The 16,776-nt window shown below is 41.0% G+C and overlaps 1 protein-coding gene across 1 annotated transcript; it reads right to left on the reverse strand.

The window, feature by feature from the left end:
- Positions 1–6,298: 6,298 nt before the first annotated feature.
- On the reverse strand, positions 6,299–8,464 carry tm199 (Transmembrane protein 199). The gene is made up of 6 exons (NM_001140932.1): positions 7,911–8,464; positions 7,755–7,828; positions 7,569–7,658; positions 7,393–7,435; positions 7,161–7,273; positions 6,299–6,909 (listed from the first exon to the last, which is right to left on the reverse strand). The coding sequence occupies exons 1-6, from the start codon at positions 8,092–8,094 to the stop codon at positions 6,814–6,816; spliced, it is 600 nt and encodes a 199-aa protein (NP_001134404.1). The 5' UTR covers positions 8,095–8,464; the 3' UTR covers positions 6,299–6,813.
- Positions 8,465–16,776: the final 8,312 nt, after the last annotated feature.

Consider the following 16,776-nt stretch of genomic DNA (forward strand, 5'->3'; position numbering starts at 1 on the left):
AGAAATATTACATTCACATAAGTATTCACACCCCTGAGTCAATATACTGTATATTAGACTCACATTTGGCAGTGATTACAGCTGTGAGTCTCAATGAGTTTTGCACATCTGGATTGTACAATATTTGCACATTATTCTTTTTAACATTCTTCAAACTCTATTAAGTTGGTTGTTGATCATTGCTAGACAGACATTTTCAAGTCATGCCATAGATTATCAAGATGATTTAAGTCAAAACTGTAACTAGGCCACTCAGGAACATTCAATGTCGTTTTGGTAAGCAACTCCAGTGCATATTTGGCCTTCTCCTGCTGAAAGGGTCTGTTGGAAAGTAGACTGAACCAGGTTTTCCTTTAGGATTTTGCCTGTGCTTAGCTCTATTCTGTTTCTTTTTATCCTAAAAAACTCCCTAGTCCTTGCCGATGACAAGTATACCCATAACATGATGAAGCCACCATCATGCTTCAAAATATGAAGAGTGGAACTCAGTGATGTGTTGTGTTGGATTTGCTCCAAACATAACGCTTTGTATTCAGGACATAAAGTACATTTCTTTGCCACATTTTTTGCAGTTTTACTTGAATGCCTTATTGCAAACAAATGCATGTTTTGTAATATTTATATTATGTACTGGCTTCCTTCTTTGCACTCTGTTATTGGGCTCCCGAGTGGTGCAGTGGTCTGGGGCACTGCCTCTCAGTGCTAGAGGTGTCACTATAGACACCCTGGTTTGAGTCCTGGCTGTTGATCCATCATCAGTTTTCTCTGATCACAGCCATTAAACTCTGTAACTGTTTTAAAGTCACCATTTGCCTCATGGTGAAATCCCTGAACAGTTTCCTTCCTCTCCGTCAACTGAGTTAGGAAGGATGCCTGTATCTTTGTAGTGACTGAGTCTATTGATACACCATCGAAAGTGTAATTAATAACTTCACCATGCTCAAACAGATATTCAGTGTCTGCTTTTTTCTCTCTCATACTTTTTCATCTACCAATAGGTACCCTTCTTTTTGAGGCATTGGAAAACCTCCTTGGTCTTTGTGAAATTCACTGCTCAACTGAGGGACCTTACAGATAATTGTATGTGTGGGGTACAAAGATGAGTTAGTCATTCAAAAATCATGCTAAACACTATTGTTGCACACAGAGTGAGTCTATGCAACTTATTGTGAATTGTTAAGCATATTTTTACTCCTGAACTTATTTAGGCTTGCCATAACAAAGGGATTAAATACTTATTGACTCAAGACATTTTAGCTTTTGTACAAATGTCTAAAAATATAATTACACTTTGACTTTATGGAATATTGTGTGTAGGTCAATGATACATCTCAATGTAATCCATTTTAAATTCAGGCTGTAACACAACAAAATGTGGAAAAGGTCACGGGGTGTGAATATTTTCTGAAGGCACTGTACGTGTGTTTTGTGACCAATTGTAACATTTTGTTTCTTTTTTTATTTTGTTGTTAAATGTGTGGATCTTGCATCTTTCATTAGCTTGTGAATAATTGTAATATGTATGTTTACTTCATCCAAGGAGTAATACATGGATTTATTTCACCCTGGTAATGATTGATTAGAAGTTTAATATGACGTTGTTAACCTTTGTGTGGTGTTCGGGTCTGTGGGACCCATGTTCAGTGTTTACTAAAAGAAATATGATACAATTAATAATTTTTCCAACTAGACACTCATAGGCCTTGGCTCATTTTCTGTGAAGAACATGTAAAATAACACATTTTCATTGAGTGCATGCAGTGCACCCCCTACACAAAGTGGTGGAAAAAAAGTAGTCAATTGTCATACTTGAGTAAAAGTAAAGATAGCTTCATAGAAAATGATGCAAGTAAAAGTGAAAGTAACCCAGTAAAATACTACTTGAGGTAAAGTCTATAAGTATTTGGTTTTAAATATACTTAATTATCAAAAGTAAATGGAATTGCTAAAATGTACTTAAGTATCAAAAATAAAAGTACAAATCATTTCAACTTCCTTATATTAACCAAACCAGACAGCACAGTTTCATGTTTTATTTTATTTACGGATAGCTAGGGGCACACTCCAACACTCACACATAGTTTACAAACGAAGCATTTGTGCTTAGTGAGTCTGCCAGATCAGAGGCAGTAGAGATGACCAGGGATGTTCTCTTGATAAGTGTGTGAATTGGACCATTTCCGAGTACTTTTGGGTGTCAGCGAAAATGTATGGGGTAAAAAATTAATTATTTTCTTTAGGAATTTAGTGAATTAAAAGTAAAAGTTTCCATAAATATAAATAGTAAAGTACCTTACAGATACCCCAAAAAACGACTTAAGTAGTATTTTAAAGTATTTTTACTTAAGTACTTTACACCACTGCCTACACATTTCTATTACAAATGTGGTGTTCGGGTCCACTGGACCCGAGGGTAATAAAAGTGTGTGTGTAGGTGAAAACAAGTAAAAATGAAACAAAAAGGTTTACCACAATCAATCAGTATGGCAAAAATAATCTTTGCAGAGGGCCTTAAAAATAATTTTTGCAGAGAGAGAAGCTAGCGTGGAAGTAGCGTCTTCCACTTTGGAAAATGAAGAATTTTCTGAATATGAGGATCATGTCTCTGTCAATTCAGAGTCTGACAGTGAGTTGGAAGAAGAGGTTGAGATTGAACCTCAGCCAGCCCCAGGACCCGCCCGCCAGCAACCAGCTCATCAGCAGCCTGCAGGGGAAATACGGATGTCAAAAAATTGTGAAATGAAACGGTCTTCTTGCCCAATGAATGAGCCACCTCGCATGGCTGCCAATGTGATAAGGATGCAACCAGGGCTGACGCGGATGGCGGTTACTCATGTGCAGGACAGAAAGTCTTCTTTTGAACTGTTCATCCCAGACACCATCCAGAAAATCATTCTGGACTGCACTAATTTGGAGGGAAGGCGTGTTTTTTGGAGAGATGGAAGGAGATGAACCAGACTCATTTACATGCATACTTTGGGGTTCTTATCCTTGCTGGTGTTTTCAGATCCAATGGGGAATCCACAGAATCCCTGTGGGATGCAGAAACTGGCAGAAAACCTTTCATTGCAATAATGTCTCTGGAAAACATCCACATTATCTCTAGGATTATCCGCGTTGATAACTGAGACACCAGACCAGCTCGGCGCCAGAGAGACAAGCTAGCTACAATCAGGTCAGTGTGGGACAAGTGAGTGGACTGCCTTCCCCTGTTTTACAACCCTGGACCCAACGTTACTGTTGATGAGCAGCTTATGCCATTTAGGGGCCGCTGCCCCTTCAGGCAGTATATACCGTCTAAAAAAATGGAATCAAGATCTGGGTTGCCTGTGATGCTGCTTCATCATATGCGTGGAACTTGCAAGTGTATACAGGGAAATGAGACGGAGGACCTCCTGAGAAGAACCAAGGGATGCGGGATGTCCTGGACGTAACACAGGAACTCCGTGGCCACAACATCACATGCGATAACTTTTTTACTTCGCACAAGCTGGGACAGGAGCTCCTTAAGAGAAACCTGACGATGGTAGGAGCAGTATGAAAAAACAAGCCAGAGATCCCACCTCAGCTGTTGAATACACGGAACAGGCCTATCAATTCCTCTAAGACACGTCCCTAGTGTCCTACATGCCAAAGACAGGCAAAACTGTGGTACTCATGAGTACGCTGCATAGGGATGGGAGAATCTGTGGCCAGGAACATCAAAAAACAGAAATCATAATGGATTACAATGCCACAAAAAGAGGGGTGGACAATTTCGACAAGCTGGTGACTGGCTACAGCTGCAGAAGAAGAACCCTACGCTGGTCACTGTGATATTCTAAAACATCTTGGCGTACAACGTGTTTGTCATCTGGATGGTGTTGAACCCAGATTGGATAAATGTGATCTAGCAGAGGTAAATGTCAAATATTAATCACGTATGCTGTCTATAAGTCAACATCGAAGCATTAAATATTTTTACATAAATTGTTACGGCTGTATTGTTTTAAAAACCCGCAAACAGTGGGTGAATAACAAGAACATGAACACAAGGGTTAAAACAGTCAAATAATACTATATGGTTTCAGAGATGGGGTTACCTATAGGATAGCCCTCTCACAGAATTGTTTTGTAGGGTCTTTGATGGGCAAGCAGTTTTCTGCTATGAGAACAAGAGGACAAATATGCATAACATAGTATAACGTTACATACAGTAGTTGTTTACTGAGGTATTTGTATTCTACCTGACATAGAATCAGCTATCATAGATCCATTAGGTCTGTTCTTCATTCTAGGCCTGTTTGATTTAACGTTTCATGTTTCCGGGAGTATTATCTTTCAAAATATCCTGATTAAAATGATTCCTTGTGGCAAGATACCGCGACAGATATAATTATTTTCCAAATAAAAATATTTTTCTCCATATATATGGGAAGGATAGAGGAAAAAAATAATAAGAAGAAATAAATTAAAACTGAAGCTCAGGGTCTACCAGCTTACAAACTCTTTAATTCTAGCTGGGTTTAAGGTCTCCAGTGAAGTATTACATGTGAGTAATACAGTCAAGATATGACAAGAGCACTACGACAGTTCAACCTGGCCTGCTGCACAGTGATCTCTGCATATCATAATCATCTTTAATCCCAAATAATCTTTCAATAAACCCTTAATCCCAGTGTCAAATCTCAGATCTTTCAGATACGTTTTTGTATTGCAGATGCAATTACATCCTTTAATCTCTCAACTGATATAAAGGGACAAGACAGAAAGGAAATTGTCCAGAGATACAGTATAGGTGGGGGCAGTCATAACACAAGCCAAATAGTCAGATATCGTATTAAAGTTGTTTTGAATCATGAAAACAGATATGTGTTGTCATGGAAGGGATTTAAGTACTACACAGGGCAACTGTAATTGGTTGTTTGCTTCTGGCCTGTAAAATCCATCTTGCCCTTTAATTCACTTCAAAACAAATGAATGCCGATCGGCAGTCGAAGACAATATTGTCTGCCACATCTGGCAGCAGGTAGCTAGCTGTATGCTAGAACAGGGTTTCCTAAGGTATCTTTACTTTTACTCAAGTATAACAAATTGGGTACCATCCAGTGCTCTGATGAAACTGGCTCTCATGAGGACCGTCACAGGAAAGGAGGACCCAGACTTACCTCTGCTGCAGAGGATAAATTCATTAGTTACCAGCCTCAGAAATTGCTGCCCAAATAAAGTAACAGACACAACTGTTCAGAGGAGACTGCATGAATCAGGCCTTCATGGTCAAATTGCTGCAAAGAAACCACTACTAAAGGACAACAATAAGAAGAGACTTGCTTGGGCCAGGAAACATGAGTGACGGACATTAGACCTGCGGAAATCTATCCTTTGGTCTGATGAGTACAAATTTGAGATATTTGGTTCCAACCGCCGTGTCTTTGTGAGACGCAGAGTAGGTGAACGGATGATCTCCGCATGTGTGGTTCCCACCGTGAAGCATGGAGGAGGTGGTGTGATGGTGCTTTATTGGTGACACTGTCTGTGATTTATCTAGAATTCAAGGCACACTTAACCAGCATGGCTACCACAGAATTCTGCAGCGATACGCCATCCCATCTGGTTTGCGCTTAGTGGGACTATCATTTATTTTTCAACACACCTCCAGGCTGTGTAAGGGCTATTTGACCAAGAAGGAGAGTAAAGGAGTGCTGCATCAGATGATCTGGCCTCCACCCAAATGAGATGGTTTGGGATGAGTTGGACCGCAGATTGATGGAAAAGCAGCCAACATGTGCTCAACATGTGGCAACTCCTTCAAGACTGTTGGAAAAGCATTCCTCATGAAGCTGGTTGAGAGAATGCCAAGCGTGTACAAAGCTGTCATCAAGGCAAAGGGTGGCTACTTTGAAGAATCTAAAATATAAATACATTTTCTGTTTCACGGAATCATGGCTCTCTCGGGATATGTTATCGGAGTCGGTATAGCCACTGGGTTTCTTAATGCTTCGCTCCGACAGAAACAAACATCTCTCTGGGAAGAAGTGCGGGGGTGTATGCTCCATGACTCATGGTGTAACCATAACATACAGGAACTCAAGTCCTTCTGTTCACCTAACCTATAATTCCTTATATTCAAATGTCGACAATTAAAAAAAAAAAAAAAATTGGTTACTACATGATTCCATATGTGTCATTTCATAGTTGAGGTCTTCACTATTATTCTACAATGTAGAAAATAGTCAAAGTAAAGGCAAACCCTTGAATGAGTAGGTGTGTCCAAACATTTGACTGGTACTGTATATTGAATGAAACTGAACTGAGTTGAATTACCTGGGCGCTAATTTTATTAAATAGACAATACTGGACTATACAGACATACTGAAGGACCGTGAAAGTACAGTATGAATAAGCTATTGTATGAAAAAAAAATCCCTGTTCCATCTAAGTAGGAAATTATCAAACAAATGTTATGAAGGGGGGTAATTTAACAGGCCCTATAAAAGCATAATGGATGTAAATAAATACATAAATATCCCAACTTTTTTAGTCCACATTAGTAAATGAGTTGTGAAACATTGAGTTAACTTCATCATAGAGCAGTGATGGTAAAACACAAACAACTTTCACATCTGGGTCACATTCAAGATCTTCACACTAATCTGTTTTCAATATGCGAACAACGTGGGACAATTCTTATCAATAGTTTTGTGGTCATGTCAAAGCTGTACATCAACTTCCACTCAACCCCTTTGATTTCTGTTTTGAAGTCCACTGGTGGGTAAGATAAGGGCATTGTTCTCCAGGAAAGTATTTTGTTAATAAAAAGAACCCTGACTGGTGCTATGGTTCTCCTAGCTCTCCCTCCATGGTTCGTACCAGAACATACAGCTCTGCCAGGCCGACTACGGACGCAGCAATCACTGCAGATATCACCCTCTGAAACACATAAGCAAACATGTCAACAAAGATACTGATTCTTAAACAGGTTTAAAGGGTTTTGAAATGAAGCTTACCTCTTGATTACATTTTCAAACAATGTTTTTGTCCATGTACAACACAATGCAGTACTAGCTTAACCCTTGCTTATCATGCAATCGAGGTTAAGTGACACGATTAATCTCGTCAGGCAATAGGGGTTTATACTTGCCCAGCTTGTAAGAGTGAGGGATCTTTGTATGGATTCTTACCGCCGCTGTCTCTGTGAAGAGGTATTGACTGCCGAGATAGGAGCAAGCGAACGTCGCCGCCACTGTCACTAGGAAGTTTAAGACCGTCACAACAGCAGCTTTGGCTGAGCGCACTAGACAGACCACACACACACACACACACATTAGAGGGAGGGTTGAGGAAAAGGTAGATGACGAGGATAGTAAGAATCTTAGAGACAGATTGCATGCAAGCGTTTGTAACCATAGCAACCTTCTCTCCCAAAGTCCGCCAGTGTCTCACGACGATTAATGTGCTGGGGGGGGGAAGAGAAGTACTCACATGAATCAACAACAACCCAAACATTAAACACTATCATACATTTAAGCTGGCTGGTTAATCGAATACATACAGTAGGCTACATGCTGAGTGTGCACTGTGCAATTCACCTGAGTGTTCACATTCCGTGTGATCCTGTTGTATTCTTCATTGGCCAACTTGGCTTTGATTCGTTCCAGACGAGCCACAAGCATAGGGTTCTGTCACAAAGAGGGTGTATGACTTTAATGCTGTCCTCGTGATGGAGATCAAATGAAGGGACTGAAGGAATAACCATACATTGAGGTCTCACTTACTCTGGGGGGCATTTCAACCTTAGGCAGGTGCAATGAGCTGTCCTCCAACAAATCATGAAGGTAGAAAGGTTGACCTGAGAAGAAGGAAAAGCACACATAGGGTAGTACTTAATTCATGAAATGTAAGATCTGTGTTGTATAACTGTTTATAGGTACCATTGTCTTGCAGACATTTATTAAGTTTTCTTGCAGTTCTGAAGGACAGAGTTGATGGTTGTTCCCGTTGAAGAATATCCTCCACTTCTTTCTGTAGTTCCGTTGGAACTGAAACCTCGTCGTTCTCCAGCAAGTCTCTTACCCTCTCTCGAAATGTGTTTCCAATCACAAATGACGACGCCATTCTCTTTAGATAACGTTAACTGTCAAACTTATGTAGCTAGCTACAATGAACTGTGCTGAAAAGTGGCTGTATTAGCTAATTGTTATTCTCCCGTAGCTGGCTGAGCTGAGTTAGCCAGCTGATCTAGCTAGCTACAAGCGGAGAAGGCTCAACCTACAAGGATAGCTAACGTCTTTAGCTAGCAAACCCACGACCAGGAGGAAACGTTGGCAGTTTATACAGATTATCCATTGCCAATTCTTCACAAATTGATACATTTGGTATTCATCGTATCAACTACCCATGTTAAGATGTTCGACAATGATGACGGTTTCGTTAATTTTACTAGCTATCAGTTACGACAACAGAAAGAGGAAGCAGCCAGAGATGTCTTTGAAGCGTCTATGTTTACCTTGTGACAGGATCTGACGTGGGAGCTACTTCCACTCAAAAATAAATACCAAAAATACTGTACTTTCAAACATAGTTAATAATATACAGTATTTGTACACAGTGGAAATTATTATCGTGTTGATTTTTGTACAAGTATCGTTTTCAAATATAGTTATTTCAATTGATTTATTTATATTTCTTTACCGCTTTGCATTGTGGTTAATGTCATGGGAAATAAAATAATGATGTAGCTAGTTCAATGACAATGCCTTGAAATGAATACATAATAATTACAGCCCCCAGGTAGTGTTAACATTTTTTAAACATTATTTTATGTTTATAAATCACTGTGTGTGTTATTTAAAAAATATATATATATATAACTACAAAGTATATTTTTCATAACGTATAACCTTGAGCTCTGTCCAAAAGTGTGGGCAGTTGGTAGAGCATGGTGTTTGCAACGCCGGCATGGTGTGTGCAACGCCAGGGTTGTGGGTTCGATTCCCACGGGGGGCCAGTACAATTTTTATTTTTTTTAAATGCATGAAATGAAATGAAATGTATGCATTCACTACTGTAAGTCGCTCTGGATAAGAGCGTCTGCTAAAATGACTTTTTCTTTTTCTATACAAAGGTTAATATATTTGCATATACAGCCCTGATTGGCTGATAGAAGTATCTAGAGACCACCCCTTTAACCTTTCAAAGAACAAAAGGCACATGGTGTGTGTGCTGCTTTGTTTTTTTAATCAAAACAAAAGGGGTGGTCACACATCTTAAGGGGTGGTCACACATCTTAATCACACATCTTAATTTGCTATATCATTGTTGAACTATTTTCAATAGGTCACCAGAATGCCCTCCAGGACATATATAGCACCCAGTGTCAAAGGAAGGCCCAGAAGATCATCAAGGAAGCTCAGCCACCCCAACCACAGCCTGTTCAACCCGCTACCATCTACAAGCAGAGACAGCACAGGTGCATCAAAACTGGAACCAAGAAACTGATACACCGCTTGTATTTCCAGGCCATCAGACTGTTAAACAGTCATCAGTACCCTGCCCTGAATCTTAGACAAGCCAGCTACCACCCGGTACTCAACCCTGCACCTGAGAAACTGCTGCCCTATGTACAATTGAAGTCAGAAGTTTACATACACCTTAGCCAAATACATTTAAACTCAGTTTTTCACAATTCCTTACATTTAATCCTAGTAAAAAATTCCCTGTCTTAGGTCAGTTAGGATCACCACTTTATTTTAAGAATGTGAAATGTCAGAATAATATTTATTTCAGCTTTTATTTCTTTCATCACATTTCCAGTGGGTCAGAAGTTAACATACACTCAATTAGTATTTGGTAGCATTGCCTTTAAATTGTTTAACTTGGGTCAAACTTTTCGGGTAGCCCTCCACAAGCTTCCCACAATAAGTTGGGTGAATTTTGGACCATTCCTCTTGACAGAGCTGGTGTAACTGAGTCAGGTTTGTAGGCCTCCTTGCTCACACACTTTTTCAGTTCTGCCCACAACTTTTCTTTTGGATTGAGGTCAGGGCTTTGTGATGGCCACTCCAATACCTTGACTTTGTTGTCCTTAAGCTATTTTACATTTACATTTAAGTCATTTAGCAGACGCTCTTATCCAGAGCGACTTACAAATTGGTGCATTCACCTTATGATATCCAGTGGAACAACCACTTTACAATAGTGCATCTAAATCTTTTAAGGGGGGGGGGTTTAGAAGGATTACTTTATCCTATCCTAGGTATTCCTTAAAGAGGTGGGGTTTCAGGTGTCTCCGGAAGGTGGTGATTGACTCCGCTGTCCTGGCGTCGTGAGGTAGCTTGTTCCACCATAGGGGTGCCAGAGCAGCGAACAGTTTTGACTGGGCTGAGCGGGAACTGTGCTTCCTCAGAGGTAGGGAGGCGAGCAGGCCAGAGGTGGATGAACACAGTGCCCTTGTTTGGGTGTAGAGCCTGATCAGAGCCTGAAGGTACGGTGGTGCCGTTCCCCTCACAGCTCCGTAGGCAAGCACCATGGTCTTGTAGCGGATGCGAGCTTCAACTGGAAGCCAGTGGAGAAAGCGGAGGAGCGGAGTGACGTGAGAGAACTTGGGAAGGTTGAACACCAGACGGGCTGCGGCGTTCTGGATGAGTTGTAGGGGTTTAATGGCACAGGCAGGGAGCCCAGCCAACAGCGAGTTGCAGTAATCCAGACGGGAGATGACAAGTACATGGATTAGGACCTGCGCCGCTTCCTGTGTGAGGCAGGGTCGTACTCTGCGAATGTTGTAGAGCATGAACCTACAGGATCGGGTGACCGCCTTGATTTTAGTGGAGAACGACAAGGTGTTGTCCAGGGTCACGCCCAACTTTGGAAGTATGCTGGGGTCATTGTCAGTTTGGAAGACCCATTTGCGACCAAGCATTAACTTCCTGACTGATGTTTTGAGATGTTGCTTCAATATATCTACACAATTTTCCTTCCTCATAATGCCATCCATTTTGTGAAGTGCACCAGTCCCTCCTGCAGCAAAGCACCCCCACAACATGATGCTGCCACCCCCGTGCTTCACGGTTGGGATGGTGTTCTTCGGCTTGCAAGCTTCCCCCCTTTTCCTCCAAACATAACGATGGTCATTATGGCCAAACAGTTCTATTTTTGTTTCATCAGACCAGAGGACATTTCTCCAAAAAGTATGATCTTTGTCCCCATGTGCAGTTGCAAACCGTAGTCTTGCTTTTTTATAGCGGTTTTGAAGCAGTGGCTTCTTCCTTGCTGAGCGGCCTTTCAGGTTATGTCGATATAGGACTCGTTTCACTGTGGATATAGATACTTTTGTACCTGTTTCCTCCAGCATCTTCACAAGATCCTTTGCTGTTGTTCTGGGATTGATTTGCACTTTTCGCACCAAAGTACGTTCATCTCTAGGAGACAGAACGCGTCTCCTTCCTGAGCGGTATGACGCTGCGTGGTCCCATGGTGTCTATACTTGCGTACTATTGTCTGTGCAGATGAATGTGGTACCGTCAGGCCTTTGGAAATTGCTCCCAAGGATGAACCAGACTTGTGGAGGTCTACAATTCTTTTTCTGAGGTCTTGGTTGATTTATTTTGATTTTCCCATGATGTCAAGCAAAGAGGCACTGAGTTTGAAGGTAGGCATTGAAATACATCCACAGGTACACCTCCAATTGACTCAAATTATGTCAACTAGCCTATCAGAAGCTTCTAAAGCCATTACATAATTTTCTGGAATTTTCCAAGCTGTTTAAAGGCAGTCAACTTCATGTATGTAAACTTCTGACTCACTGGAATTGTGATACAATTAATTATAAGTGAAATACTCTGTAAACAATTGTTGGAAAAATTACTTGTGTCATGCAGAAAATAGATGTCCTAACCGACTTGCCAAAACTATAGTTTGTTAACAAGAAATTTGTGGAGTGGTTGAAACACGAGTTTTAATGACTCCAACCTAAGTGTATGTAAACATCTGACTTCAACTGTACATAGTCATTGAACACTGGTCATTTTAATAATGTTTACATACAGTTTTACCCACTTTACATGTATATACTGTATTCTTGTCATGGATCATCCTATATAACTATTGCTGTACAGACATTTTATATTCACCATTCACATACACACAGCGCCTTCATAAAGTATTCAGACCCCTTGACTTTTTCCACATTTTGTTACGTTACAGCCTTATTCTAAAATGGATTCATTAAATAAAAATCGTCAGCAATCTTCACACAATACCCCACAATGGCAAAGTGAAAACAGGTTTTTACCTTATTTACTTAAGTATTCATACCCTTTGCTATGAGACTGTAAATTGAGCTCCTGTTTCCATTGATCATCCTTGAGATGTTTCTACAACTTGAATGGAGTCCACCTGTGGTAAATTCAATTGATTGGACATGATTTGAAAAGGCACACAGCTGTCTATATAAGGTCCCACAGTTGACAATGCATGTCAGAGTAAAAACCAAGCCATGAGGTCGAAGGAATTGTCCGTAGAGCTCAGAGACAGGATTGTGTCGAGGCACAGATCTGGGGAAGGGTACCAAAAAGTGTCTGCAGCATTGAAGGTCCCCAAAAACACAGTGGCCTCCATCATTCTTAAATGGAATAAATTTGGAAGCACCAAGACTCTTCCTAGAGCTGGCCGCCTGGCCAAACTGAGCATTCGGGGGAGAAGGACCTTGGTCAGGGAGGTGACCAAGAACCCGATGGTCATCTGACAGAGCTCTAGAGTTCCTCTGTGGAGATGGGAGAACCTTCCAGAAGGACAACCATCTCTGCAGCACTCCACCAATCAGGACTTTATGGTAGAGCAGGCAAACGGAAGCCACTCCTCAGTAAAAGGCACGGCAGCCTGCTTGGAGTTTGCCAAAAGGCACCTAAAGGACTCTCAAACCATGAGAAACAAGATTCTCTGGTCTGATGTAACCAAGATTGAACTCTTTGGCCTGAATGCCAAGCGTCACGTCTGGAGGAAACCTGGCACCATTCCTACGGTGAAGCATGGTGGTGGCATCTTGTCTATGCCACTGGGTCATCCATAGATTTATATGTACATATTCTTATTCCATCCCTTTAGATTTGTGTGTATTAGGTACAGTGGGGGAAAAAAGTATTTGATCCCCTGCTGATTTTGTACGTTTGCCCACTTACAAAGAAATTATCAGTCTATAATTTTAATGCTAGGTTTATTTGAACAGTGAGAGACAGAATAACAACCAAAAAAATCCAGAAAAACGCATTTTAATGAGGGAAATAAGTATTTGACCCCTCTGCAAAACATGCCTTAGTACTTGGTGGCAAAACTCTTGTTGGCAATCACAGAGGTCAGACGTTTCTTGTAGTTGGCCACCAGGTTTGCACACATCTCAGGAGGGATTTCGTCCCACTCCTCTTTGCAGATCTTCTCCAAGTCATTAAGGTTTTGAGACTGACGTTTGGCAACTCGAACCTTCAGCTCCCTCCACAGATTTTCTATGGGATGAAGGTCTGGAGACTGGCAAGGCCACTCCAGGACCTTAATGTGCTTCTTCTTGAGCCACTCCTTTGTTGCCTTGGCCGTGTGTTTTGGGTCATTGTCATGCTGGAATCCCCATCCACGACCCATTTTCAATGCCCTGGCTGAGGGAAGGAGGTTCTCACCCAAGATTTGACAGTACATGGCCCCGTCAAATGATGTGGTGAAGTTGTCCTGTCCCCTTAGCAGAAAAACACCCCCAAAGCATAATGTTTCCACCTCCATGTTTGATGGTGGGGATGGTGTTCTTGGGGTCATAGGCAGCATTCCTCCTCCTCCAAACACGGTGAGTTGAGTTGACGTCAAAGAGCTCCATTTTGGTCTCATCTGACCACAACACTTTCACCAGTTGTCCTCTGAGTCATTCAGATGTTCATTGGCAAATTTCAGATGGGCATGTATATGTATTCTTGAGCAGGGGGACCTTGCGGGCGCTGCAGGATTTCAGTCCTTCACGGCGTAGTGTGTTACCAATTGTTTTCTTGGTGACTATGGTCCCAGCTGCCTTGAGATCATTGACAAGATCCTCCCGTGTAGTTCTGGGCTGATTCCTCACCGTTCTCATGATCATTGCAATTCCACGAGGTGAGATCTTGCACGGAGCCCCAGGCCGAGGGAGATTGACAGTTCTTTTGTGTTTCTTCCATTTGCGAATAATCGCACCAAATGTTGTCACCTTCTCACCAAGCTGCTTGGCGATGGTCTTGTAACCCATTCCAGCCTTGTGTAGGTCTACAATCTTCTCCCTGACATTCTTGGAGAGCTCTTTGGTCTTGGCCATGGTGGAGAGTTTGGAATCTGATTGATTGATTGCTTCTGTGGACAGGTGTCTTTTTTACAGGTAACAAGCTGCGGTTAGGAGCACTCCCTTTAAGAGTGTGCTCCTAATCTCAGCTCGTTACCTGTATAAAAGACACCTGGGAGCCAGACATCTTTTTGATTGAGAGGGGGTCAAATACTTATTTCCCTCATTAAAATGCAAATCAATTTATAACATTTCTGACATGCGTTTTCTGGATATTTTTGATATTATTCTGTCTCTCACTGTTCAAATAAACCTACCTTTAAAATTATAGACTGATCATTTCTTTGTCAGTGGGCAAACGTACAAAATCAGCAGGGGATCAAATACTTTTTTCCCCCACTGTAGTTGTTGTGGAATTGTTAGATTACTTGTTGATTTTTCTGCACTGTCGGAACTAGAAGCACAAGCATTTCGCTACACTCGCAATAACATCTGCTAACCATGTGTATGTGACCAATTTGATTTGAGGTTCACCTTCCAACAGGACAATGACCGTAAGCACACAGCCAAGTCAATTTGTTTATATATTTTTTATTCAAACTTTATTTAACTAGGCAAGTCAGTTAAGAACAAATTCTTATTTACAATGACGGCCTACACCGGCAAAACCCGTACAATGCTGGGTCAAATGTGCGCCACACTATGGGACTCCCAATCACGACCGGTTGTGATACAGACTGGATTTGAACCAGGGTGTCTGTAGTGACACCTCTAGCACTGAGATGCAGTGCCTTAAACCTCTGTGCCACTCGGGAGCCCATTGGACAATGCAGTGGCCCAGCCAGAGCCTGAACTTCAACCTGATCGAACATCTCTGGAGAGACATGAAAATAGCTGTTCAGCAATACTCCCCATCCAACCTGATAGAGCTTGAGAGAATCTGCAGAGAAAGGATGAGAGAAACTCCACAAATACAGGTGTGCCAAGCTTGTAGCATCATACCCAAGACTCAAGACTGTAATCACTGCCAAATGTGCTTCAACAAAGTACTGAGTAAAGGGTCTGAATACTTATGTAAATTTGATATTTCATTATTTTATTTTTTATAAATTTGAAAAAATATAACTTTTGCCTTGTCATTATGGGGTATTGTGTGTAGATTGGTGAGGGGGAAAAACTATTTAATCCATTTCAGAATAAAGCTGTAACCTAAAAAAATGTGGGGGAAAAAAATCAAGGGGTCTGAATACTTTACGAAGGCACAGTATATATTTTTATTACGGATTGTGGTCCGGAAACTAACTTCCTGCAATTCTATCCAATTTGCCATGGTGTTTTGGTACTGCGTATTTGAAAACTGTATACTTAACATAGCTCATGCTATTATTTATACTACTGTACATTGCATTTATTTATTTTACCAGGTAAGATAACTGAGAACACATTCTCATTTTCAGCAACAACCTAGGGAATAGTTACAGGGGGATGAATGAGCCAATTGGATGCTGGGGATGATTAGGTGGCCATGATGGTATGAGGGCCAAATTGGGAATTTAGCCAGGACACCAGGGTTAACACCACTAGAGTCCACAGGGAGTCAGGATACTCGTTTATCCTTCCATCGGAAAGACGGGACTCTACACAGAGCAATGTCCCCAATCACTGCCCTGGGTCATTGGGATATTTTTTTATTTTAGACCAGGAGGAAAGAGGGCCTCCTATTGGCACTCCAACAGCATCTGGTCTCCCATCCAGGGACTAACCCTGCTTAGTTTCACAGGCAAGCCAGCAGTGGGATGCAGGGTGGTACTTTCTAAGAATGTTATTTAAAAACATACATTCTGTCCTCAGACTGTTAAGAAAACGTTGGTTAAGTTCAGTGAACATTCTTAAAATGTTATTTAAAAACATATACATTCCATTCTCAGCATCAACAAAACATTCTGTATCTTGTTAAGTGGTTTCAGGTGTGTTGGCCTCACCCACTAAATGGCCACACCTGATCTTAATAAGTTCTAGTTTTCTTTGAAATTAGGTTTGTTTGGACAGACTAAAATGAACAACTTTGTATGGGTAAAGAAATAAGGCATGTTAGCTCAATATTGGTGGCGCAGTGGACTAATTCCCAGTAGTGTAAAGTACTTAAGTAAAAATACTTTAAAGTACTACATAAGTCATTTTGGGGGGTATCTGTACTTTACTATAGGTTCAAATCTCACTGATGCTGTCACAATACAAAATGTGTTTGCATGATTCACGCCTAAGCAAACGAATTTCCATGTGTCCTATATGTGCTTGGAGTTCAAAAAAGTTAACCCAAAATAAGCTAGCACTGTTATTAAAAGTGTTATTGAAACATTCAGTGTAAGTTAAGAAATTATTCAAAAACTCCAAATAACCTATAATTTCTGTTCTCCGTGTTAATAAAACCTCCCAGGAAAACTTTAATAGAACCAGAGTAAAACATTCTCACAACCTCCCTGCAACCTAAAAATAAACATTACCAGAACAGG

Source organism: Salmo salar, chromosome ssa20, assembly GCF_905237065.1.
Source record: "Salmo salar chromosome ssa20, Ssal_v3.1, whole genome shotgun sequence".
In the NCBI taxonomy this organism is placed as follows: domain Eukaryota; kingdom Metazoa; phylum Chordata; class Actinopteri; order Salmoniformes; family Salmonidae; genus Salmo; species Salmo salar.